The sequence below is a fragment of the Brassica oleracea genome, chromosome C5 (genome assembly GCF_000695525.1).
Source record: "Brassica oleracea var. oleracea cultivar TO1000 chromosome C5, BOL, whole genome shotgun sequence".
Lineage (NCBI taxonomy): Eukaryota > Viridiplantae > Streptophyta > Magnoliopsida > Brassicales > Brassicaceae > Brassica > Brassica oleracea.
The window spans coordinates 11,561,036-11,572,461 of NC_027752.1; the positions used below are offsets into that span (position 1 = coordinate 11,561,036).

The 11,426-nt window shown below is 30.3% G+C and overlaps 2 protein-coding genes across 3 annotated transcripts; one reads left to right on the forward strand and one right to left on the reverse strand.

Annotated features, from left to right (window-relative positions):
- The first annotated feature begins 8,855 nt into the window (after window positions 1-8,855).
- Window positions 8,856-9,866, forward strand: LOC106292548. 2 transcript variants are annotated; one of them, XM_013728160.1, is made up of 3 exons: window positions 8,856-8,955; window positions 9,243-9,318; window positions 9,500-9,866. In XM_013728160.1, the coding sequence occupies exons 2-3, from the start codon at window positions 9,269-9,271 to the stop codon at window positions 9,732-9,734; spliced, it is 285 nt and encodes a 94-aa protein (XP_013583614.1). In that variant the 5' UTR covers window positions 8,856-8,955; window positions 9,243-9,268; the 3' UTR covers window positions 9,735-9,866. The 2 variants fall into 2 exon arrangements, with proteins under 2 accessions (XP_013583614.1, XP_013583613.1); XM_013728159.1 differs by having other exon boundaries at window positions 8,896-8,955; window positions 9,067-9,318.
- Window positions 9,867-9,952: 86 nt separating this feature from the next.
- LOC106292550 lies at window positions 9,953-10,374 on the reverse strand. The gene has a single exon (XM_013728161.1). The coding sequence runs from the start codon at window positions 10,350-10,352 to the stop codon at window positions 10,002-10,004; it is 351 nt and encodes a 116-aa protein (XP_013583615.1). The 5' UTR covers window positions 10,353-10,374; the 3' UTR covers window positions 9,953-10,001.
- Between the last annotated feature and the right edge of the window lie 1,052 nt (window positions 10,375-11,426).

Consider the following 11,426-nt stretch of genomic DNA (forward strand, 5'->3'; position numbering starts at 1 on the left):
AACGAGCGAGGAAATACTTTCAAGGTATTTACGTGAAAATTACGAGGAAAACATTTCAAGGTAATTACGTGAATTTTACGAGGAAATACTTTCGAGATATGTACGTGTCGTTTACGAGAAAATGCTTTTGTGGTATTTACGAGGAACGGTAGCGACATTCTTACGTCGACTGTCTACATGATCTTTACGACGATTTGTTTTCTTCGTTTTTACGACGAAATGGTTTCCTCTCTATTTTACGATAAATTATCGAGGAAATATGTGTTACGACGAACGTATAACGACGAAACCCGTTTCCTCGCTAATTTCTCGTAAAGCCTCTTTTACGACGAACTCACGAGGAAAACCGCTTTCGTTATACTTATGTTTTGTTGTAGTGTAGAGGCGTACTTATCAGAATCACACAACAATAGGATAGTTGTCATGACATTATCTCCATTTGATATCGTATAAATCTATGAATGCTTACTACGTTTCTTTAATTAAACAATGACTACTTATTGCTAACGACGTTTGGATTAAAAGTGGATTCAAACAGTAAATTATCATGTAAAACCAACGTCTATTTCAACGAGATCTAAAGTCAAAACTCTGTGTATTCACGTTCATGTAACTTTCGGCTTCGGTAAGGACAATTATAATAAAGACATGCATGAATTGGCATACAGTAATTTTGCTAGAAATTATCACACTTTTTTTTTGTTTGGTCTAAATTTATCATCACACATTTAAAAGCTCATAGTTTGTATTTTGTTTGTTTCTTACTTGTCAAATGTTACTCCCTTGTTTTTCAAAAAAAAATGTTACTCCATTGTATATCAAACTGAAACTCACAAGGATTACGAATGTAGATTTGTATATGCAAAACCGATCACACGAGTTTTGTTGCCGGTCCACAATTTTGAAACGAAACCAGTTGCCATTATTTTTAGTGTGGTAATTAAATGATTTTAAATATGGAGTTTGGTCTGCATGTAAAGTAATATGGTAGCCATCTATTCTGAATCCTTGTGGTAAGATATTCAATTTTTATCTTTTAATTTTTGGACTAAATCCATCGTTCTTTTTTGGTAACTTAATTTCAAAAGTATTGATTTTTCTTTTTGAAAAGTTTAAACTTTCAAAGTTCGCTTTTGGTCTTAATGAAAAAAAAAGCAAAAGAGCACCGGCGTAAGCAAACGTTTCATTACTTACACATGTCAAAGGCTTTTTGGATACACATGCTAAAGTTGATCAGAGAACATGACTTCGTGTATATTCATAATAGATCATCAAAATTATCAATTTCCTTGTACTGTTGTAGAAGTTAAACATTATTGCATTATTGCTTAACATATATATATATATATTTTTTTGAGAAAGGGCTTACTTAATATTCTGTGGGTAAGAGATCCCTATTACGTACACTTTTTGTTTTTGTTTTTTTTTAATTAACTTCCTTTTATTAAATTTCTTCGCACCCAAAACAGGGTCAAACTCAAACTTACAGACTCAAAAAACTAAACAGGTAAAACTACTAGAAGACTTTAAAGTGCAAAAAAAGACAACCAAATCGCCAAAACAGAGGGTTGGCTTGGCGAGAGTGTCTGTCTACGAGCCACCGAATCCAATCTAAGTCTCAAAATCTGCTGAATTTCTGCAATAACAGTCCCTGGAGGCTTCTCCACCAATGTATGGATTCTGCTATTTCTTTCCTTCTAAACGAGATACAAAGTTGCTTGACGAAGTAGTCTTACTATCAAAACCATTTTTTTGTCACGCAACGGAGCTAACAGCCAACGCAACACGTCCTCAAAACCTTGAGGCGGAGTGAGATGCAACCGAGACAGGAAAAAGATCCAGACCTAAGAACTATACGAGCAGTCGAAGAATAATTGTTGTCGACTCTCATCATTTTCTGAGCAGAGAACGCAACTGGAAGGAACCGTGAGACCCCATCCAATAAGCATATCTCTCGTTACCATTCTATTCCGAGCCGTCACCCACGCCACAAAGGCATGCTTTGGAATCCTATCACTAAACCACACAGCCTTATGCCAAAACACTTCTATTGGATAAAGATGTAAAGCTCTCCACGTCTCACTTGTAGAAAAACTTCCGGAGCCGCGTTCTACTCCCGAGCATGCTATTACGTACACGAGTAATACAAAATTCATGCAATGCAATATTCTCACAAAGTAGTATCCACGATTATAGCATTGCAGACTTTGCAGTCGATGAAATAAATAAAACCAACAAGTGTGGAAGTGTGGTCAGATCATCTCCAAAAGAAACTCTATAACTTCAAATATAGAGTTTTTTGCTCTCCAAAAAGGAACTTCAAAACTTTAAATTTAGAGTTTAAGAGCATCACCAAAAAGGAACTCTATTTTGAAGTTTTCAAAACTTTATATTTGAAGTTTAAAGGTGCTCTTCTCCAAAAGTAAAACTTCAAACTCAACTTCAAAACTATTAATATTTTATAATATAGTCCTTATATTTGTCATAACTAATTTGAATTCATAAAAAAATTGTAAATAACTAGCACATATATAAACATATTACAACAATATTAATTAATAAAATATTCTATTAAAATTTAAAAATATTAAATAAAAATAACTTAATTAATATTAAACTTCAAACAAAATACCATATTATTTCATAAAATGATTTTCATAACGCATATATGATCTATTAGTGCATATCGAATTAAAAATGGCTCACTTCATTTTTACTTTGTAGATTATGAGCTAAAAGTTGTAGAAATCGGGTAATATTGATACTTGTAAATGCAAGAGACCGTAATAAGAAAGTAAAAGAGAAACATAAAATATTGCTAAAAGACTAATTTCTTTTCGATGATATTAATACTTGTGAATATATTCGATATGAACAAGAAAGAATTGTACGAAAAAACATCAAAAGCAACAATAACAACCATCTTTAGTTACACAAAAAAAATTGGACAATATTTGAAAATTTTGAAGGTTCCGGATCAAACTTACCTGACTATTAGTGTTGTTGTAATATTTAAATTTGTGTAATAGTTATGTCTTCATGCAATATTTTTAAATTTTTTTGTTAAGTTTTATTTTTAGTATATAATTGTTGTCTAAATCTAGTTTAAAATATTTTAAATCTTATTTTAAAGTTTTATTTAATTTTATGTGTAAAATTTAAAATCTGTAACAAAATTTAAAATATTGATGAGATATAATTTTTTTAACGATTAAAACAATAAACGAGAAAATATTTATGAATCATAAAGGTGATGGGTGATTGTAAGGACCAAAATGCAAATAAAAATTTAAAATTTAAAATTTAAAATTTTGAATAGTAAAACTTTAAATATAGAGTTTAATTCTTCAAAACATCAAATTTGAAGTTTTGAAGTTTTTTTTCGGAGAGCAAAAAACTTCATATTTGAAGTTATAGAGTGTCTTTTGGAGATGCTCTGAGAAGTGAAACTTCATATTTAAAATTTCATTACTCAAAACTCTATATTTGAATTTTCATCTTTTTATTTGTATCTTGGTTCTTATAATTAATTATACACCACATTTAGGATTCTTAAGTATTTCTTCATTCATAGTCTTAATCTTTAAAACTTTTAAATATTTTAAATATTTAAAATTTATTTTTATAAATTAAAATTTACACATAAAAGTTTTTTAAAAATCAAAATAAGATTTATAATATTTTAAAAGTAGAATTAGACAACAAGAATATTACAAAAGAAACTTGATAAATTTTTTTAAGAAGATATATATATGAAGACATAATTATTACACAAATTCAAATATTATAACTACACTAATATTCTAGTAAATTTTCTCCAAAACTTCTAAAATATTTTCCAAACAAATTTTGTATAACCGAAAATTGAGCATTAATAAAATAATTTTATGCAATATTATGTATTTCTATTTATAATTTTATATTTTAGTGTAAGATTTTATTAATTAATATTACTATAATATTTTTATATATGTGCTAGTTATCTACCAAATTTTTATAGATTTATATTAATTATGAAAAATAAAAGGAGCATAATATAAATTACAAATAATTTTGAAGTTAAATTTGAAATTTTAGTTTTGGAGAAAAACATCTTAAAACTTCAAATATAGAGTTTGCAAAACTTTATAATAGTGAGTCTTTAAGTATAAGTGTTGCTGATAATGTTGTCGACACTGAAGAGAACGTAGCCAATTTTGACTAATTTATTAGTGAACAAATTATCTAAATGATATTTTAGTCAATGACAAATTACGGGGAGTTAATAAATAAATCAATAATAGCCGATTATGGTGGGTTTAGGATTTATCTGGTTAAAAGCTGGGATAAAAGAATCCATTACAAAATCTATCATTATTGGCCTCAATATGATCTTCAAGAAAATTAGAACTTTAATTTTGTATTAATTAAAAAAAAATCATATGTGGCACTTCTAAATGCCTTCTAAATCCTATATCTAAGAATTCTATAGCACTTAATATAAACCATAGTTTAATATAACGTTGTCACATATTTCTATGATATAATGTTATATATTCTTTCTTTAAATAAAACCTACTGAATTACCTAATGTGATTAAAATATATATATGGCAATTAATGATTTTAAATAATAAAGATTTGATAACTCTGTATACTTTTTTATCATTTTTGTTTTGTTTTTATTATTAAAATAAATAACATAATTACATTAATCAAATAAAAAAATCTAAATATTTTTGTATATGTTATATTTTGAATTTTTCAAAACGAGTATAAATTACCAAAACTGTTAAAAGTCTCACATAAAATTTTGTGATCAAGGTTTGAATTTTTTTTCTATATTAAGATATAATTATTATAAGACCATATGAATAAATAATTTTATTTTAATAGGTTTTTATGTTAATATATATATATATATATGTATATTTCATATCATTTAAATTAAACTATACATCATATGAAAATACATACTTATATTTTGATATTTACATTAAACATATATTGAAAAGTTAATTTTTTAATTTTGAAATCTTCATTGTTTTTTTTAAATGATTATAAATTATTGAAACTACTAAACATCCACATTAAAAATAAATCGTTGGTGTAAAATTTTGTTACACAAATATGCAAATAATCATAAAATCATATAAGTAGAAATATCATTTAATAAATATCCATATTAAAAATATACTATATATCTATGTTAATATCATTTAAATTTAATTATATATCATTATACGATAGATTAGATTGATTATTTTGATTTATTTACCCTAAAATAATTGCGAATAAACAAAAATGATCGTTTGATTTATATGCACACGCTAATTTATTGCATAATAGTAACTGATTTCTTAGTTATTTAGTATATATACTTATTATTTTATTATTTCATAATATGCAGAAAACATGAAATAAGTAATACATATAAAATATTTATTTTGCAAAAGGTGCGGATCTTAACCTAAGTCTGTATCTCTTTAATAATTTTAAATCTTAAACATTTTCTAAATCTCAGACCAAAACAAACAAACAAAATGAAAATAAACTCCAAAATCAATATTTATATCGAGCAATAACCAAAATGAAAAAGAGACACAAAAAAAAATTGAAGATATATAGGATTAGCACGTGAACGTAAACTTCTCACGACCATAATTAACTTTTAAATTTCTAAATCATGATATAAAACTGAGCTGGCATAGTTTCATTGCAACCAAATAGTAGACCTGAAATTCTTCTGCCTAAATGTTAAGAACGTTCTTATACGATAAATAATTTTTTGACCTAAAACATTTTTTTTAAAATGAGATCAGATCATCTGTATATAAATTATTTAATTAAAAAAGAGTTATAAAAAAATCTAAGGGCCAAACATTAATTCGATCAAGAATATAAATTTATTTTTTCATACAATATTTCTTAAATAATTTTCATATAAATTTCCTCTGCGTAAGGCGCATGTCTTATCCTCGTACTTTTTAAATTATAAGAAAAATTCAAATCTACAGATTTCGAATATCAATTCGGATTATTCAGTTTGAAAAAGCGTTACATTTCTTATAAAATATAAGTTTTTTTTTTTGACTTCAAGAAGTTCCGGGCCTAAGCCCATAATCTCCTTGGGCCAGGGACAAGAGCCGGTTGTTTAATCCCCTCCCCGCAGCTGCAGAGACTCGAACCTGGCACCTCTACTCTTTGGGAAGAAGGTGTTTCCAGCTGAGCTAGCAACTCCGGGTATAAAATATAAGTTGCATGTACAAGAAGATTATTAGAGATTTAATCATGGAAAGATGATATCAAGCACAATATCATTCTGAATGTATTTTCTTCCGTTGCTTTCATAGGCGAATGACATAGTTATCCTCCATCGATCTCATTCTTACCTACTATGATACAACAGAAAACAAACATATTTAGGGCTTTCACGTTATACCATATATTAATTTAGTGGCTTTTGTTTTCTGTTACTTTAACAACTACGAAACACTGGCAAATCAGCATTTTATACAAAAAACTTTTGACAAATTATATTCGGTTTTGCAGCAAATCGTAACAGAAACATTTCAAAACCTAAAGAAGATGTAAAGATTTTTGCATAGGCCTAGCTTATATATAGCATCCATCATGAAAGACGTAAAAGATAGAAAGGCAATGTTAATTGATCTAGTTTTACGTTTCTCTCTCGATAATAAGCATACGTTGAAATCGAAAGGACATACAAGATTACTTGTTTTAGTCTCTAATCAAAATGATTGCAGCATATACTCACGAGGTGGTCGGTTTTGGAAAATCCACTATCAATATCAAATGTTCACTCAATACAATCTCTCTTACACTCGTGTCTCGCCAGCTTCTGTAGGTAAAACAGCGATCAAAATTCTACCAACTTCCGAAAGTTTCAGTTTCGTCTTCTCCTTTTTCTACATGCAAGTCTTGAAGCCTTCTTCCCTTAGGGACTTTTTTTTAAGGCTGGATAACACATTACATCATCACATAATTTCTATTACATATGTTGATCAACTAGCTGCAATATATGCAATATTGATGAACAGCTCCACGGATAAGAATTCTATAATGAAACTCTCTCCAAACACTTGGATCGACAGACGGTTCAGCATGTACGACATCTTCGATGGACAATCTCTCTCCTTCACCACAACGAACGGCTTTACCTACAATATTCTGGAACCTCCAATAAATTTCACATTAATCGGCAAAAAATTACAAATTTCAAACCCCAAACGTGAGTGTAAAAGCTTTTGAACTTTAACCAGTAGGTTGCCGTGCTTTCACAAAATACGAGTGCAGAAGCTTCTTTTACTTTATCAGAAACATTTTAGTAAAATCTGTCACTAATCTGAATTTTCATCGCAAACTATATTCATTACATTTTAGTAAGATTACTCCCTTAACGACTCTATCACCAACTTGCAAACAACTTCAATGAAGAAAGTGACTTTAGAAGAATTCTATTCGAAGCCCAATGTTTTGATTTGAGGGCCATAAACCGCAACAAATGAGATAGGAGGCCATACTCGTTACATTCGAATGAAGAACCAAAGCATCATCGATAAAAACTGATAGCAAGAGTACTAATAACAATTTTCTAAAACAAATTAAATAATAATCATTTCCGTAAATAATTTAAATTTATAATAAAAATACTTAACTCTTCTAACTCATTTATAAATGTTTAAAAATTATTTATAAAATATTTAAGAAGTTTATAAATGCATTCCCACCCCTAAATAAGTAAATATTAAACATTAACAAAAATCACTAAATTTTAAATTTGAATATTAGTTTATTTTGAAAATTGGTAATCAACTTAAGATATTTTAATTAATTTATCATAATTGAAATAGTCAAGGTAATTAATGGTTATCTACATTTTTAGAAGATGTTTTTTCCTTTTTACATAGTTTGAAGGTTAAGTTTTGTTGCGGTTGATTTCTCTTTTGGACTATTATTGAGGGTTTGACTGGTTTTCCCGCTACCACCCGCAAACGCAGCTTTTGTGGTTGGTAGCGGTTGTTGGCGTTTAACAACAATCGCTCAAACCGTTTCAAATTGCTCAAAACCGTTTCAAACCGCTCTAAACCTCATAAAATCAAAAGCTGGTTCCAGCTAGCGTTTGCAGCTGCGGGCGGGTGCGGGAGGATAATTTTTATATTTTAAAAAAAAAATATAAATAAAAAAATAAAAATATTCAATAAAATTTTTAAATTGAAATTATAAAAATACTACAATATATCTATTATACTTTAATTAATATTATAAAAATTTAAAATAAAAATATTTTTTATAATTTTCAAAAATTTAAAACTATAAATTTCTAAATATAATTTTCTATTTATTATAATATTATGATTTTTAATATTTTTATAATTATATAAAATGTAAATATTGTTAATTTATTATTTAACTGTTACTGCATTTGCTAGTTAACCAGTCATAAGTATCCCGCAAACGCACCAATTTTTAACCGCAGAGCCAGTCGTACAAATTTTTTAAAACCTCAACCACTCATATCCGCAAATTCCTGCAACCGCAACTGCAACCGCTGCGTTTGAACCAGTCAGATCCTGAGTCTGAGTCGTATATGTGTGATTGGACCTTGATTTGTATTTGCGATGGTTAATGTTAATGAATGGAAGTTTAATTGTTTTGAAAAAAAAGATTTCTCTTTAGGATACGTTCACCTCTGTAATTAAAATGTTTTCTTTTGTTATGAATAACAGAACTAATTGTTGGCTAATCGTACATTTCAGGTAAATAATTGATTAATTTTTCATGTCATTTTTAGTCTGTGGAAGTTGTAAAACCAACCAACCAACCACTACACAACGAGCTGTATGATTCCGGTTCGGTAACTTTCCGGTTAACAAAATTATGTGACCCAATTAAGTCACTCCTCGGGTTTTATTCCCTTTCGTTCGAGTTTCTCTCCAAGTCGAATCGAGAAAAGGTACTTTGCTCCATCTTCGTTCTTTTTAATCGGATTCATGATGTATTTGATTTTGTTTATGTTCTGGGTGTCTCGTGTTCTTGGGTAATTTGTGTTTGTTCATCTTCCCAGAAACTAAATGTTGATTGCGAGCTACTATGATGGCTGATTCGTTAGAAAGTTGGAAGGAAACTTGTTCAATAATCCTCGCAATTCGCTTTAGTTTCACTCTTTAGGGACATATTGTATGATTAGGGCTTTGGGTCCACATCGAAAATGTGAAAGAGGACTTATCTGACTTATGTCAGGTGATAACATTAACATCTCTTGTAAGATGGGAGCTCAAGGCAATGAGAAGCACCTCGAGGAGTGCACCGTCTCCAAGTCAGTTTCTTACCAGTTTATGCTTAATGTTTTGATTGTTTGCTAGTGTCATTAGAAAGAGAGAAAGGAACACAGTTTCAGTATTTGATTCTTCTGATCTAGAAATCATTGAGTCGTTGGTTATATAGTCCACTCTAGTCTTGTTCACACGACATTCTGTGGTGGTTGTTGTTGGTTGCAGTGCACTAGGGACATGGGTGTTCTCAGTGCTAGGCGCATTGGTTGCTATCCCGGTTGGAATAAAACGCAAGTCTCTAGGTCCACTCGTGTTCTTCGGCACAACCGGAACCATGCTCGACATCATCATTGGCGTGACTCAGTGCGAGAGAGAACACGCGGAGCACCAAAAGAAGTTGCTCCAAGACTCTCAAAACGCCGAAACAAACAACAACGCAGACACCGATTCCATTTCCTAAATTCCTCTTCTTACAGTTTCTTTTGCAGTAAGCAAGACTTTGTTGTCAGATTTGTTATGATCAAAACTTGTTTCAGACCAAAGAAGAAAGCTTTTTGATGATTCTGCCAAAATGAAAAAGAAAAAAAGACAACGCCAGACTCTTGTACTCGGGTTGTCTAAATATAATATGCTTAAAACCAATGAAAGAAAAAAAAAACATAAAGGGAGAGACTCTAATACATCAATGATCTCAGTAAACGACGACGTGGAATGGAATAGAATCATCTCATGCGACAACGAACCAGCGAAGATAAGCCGAGAAAGACAAGGAGATGGACAAGCAGATGATCCCGAGCCCCAACCTCATGTCTGCGTCTGGTTGCACTCTTCTCATCCGCTCCACCACCGCCGGCACTTGAACGATTCCGATCATCACAGTCAGAAAACATAAATGAGCTAACAGGTTGAACTCCTTCGCCCAGTAGACTGCCACGTGCTCGTCCTTCGTCGTTTCCTTAAGGTCCAGACCAAAGCGTCGTTTGCAGTATCTTGTGAAAATGTCGAGCAAGACTGCTACGTAGAAACGGTCGGTTACTCGGCGCATCTCGTCATGTATCTCAAGAACTCCTCCATCCATTGGTGGTCTTTGAGAAAATAAAGCAAAAAGATCCGTTAAAGAGGAAGGAAGGAAGGGAGGGGGTTTTATCAGCAGAGCATGAAGGGTTTATCTAACCAAACCATGGTTAAACAGCTAGCTATAGTACAATGGTTCATGATATCTAATTTGGCATTTTGCTTAACCGCGTAAGTTAGACATAGGGGTTCTGTTAACATATGGTTAGTCTAACCTAGGCTACCTTGCCATGGTTAAATTTAACCACGTACCATGGACAGATGGACTATTGTGGTCGTACTCTAACGTTATAAATTGGGCAAGTTTTAAAGCGAGTGGCTGATGAGGGACGCACGACCAGATTGGTTATGGTAAAATTTGTTTTATGTGAAAAGTATAGACATGGTTTAGTAATATTGAGATTTTATATAGTGACTACATATATCACAAAAGACTATATTCATGTTTATTTTTGTTTCATTTTTTACGCTCCTGAAATAACTAACAACTGTTACCGATTCAGCTGGACCTCTTGCTCTTGGCTCAGTTAACTTTATACATAAACTTTCAGGAAATGAAGTCATGACCCAAGAGAGTCTCTCATCTGACATCTCTACTAAATTATATATTTACTAAGCGTATCTTCATCTTTCAAAGAAGAAACTTGAACGACGGATATAGATCTTGAAAAAGTAGTCTGATATTAACCAAATCATGTTCAACCAACGAAACTAATTAATATGAGAGCTACGATCTGAAACTTAAATGAACCATTTTTATTTATACTAGAGACTTTTTCCGGGCTACGCCCGGTTTTTTGCATATTTTAAATAAATTTTGATGTATTTTTTGGTTTGAGTATTTAAATGTAATATAATTTCCAATATATTAATTATGGAGTATTACAACATTTTTTGGTGACCATGTGTCATATATGAAAATTATTTTCAGAATTGTTAAAAAAAACAGGTTGATCTATCTACACATATATTATGTTTTTTTAAACTAACTATTAAATTAATTAGTAGAATACAATTCTTTCCTTAAACAAAAACTACGAAATTACCTAATATGATTAACATATATATCATAATTAAT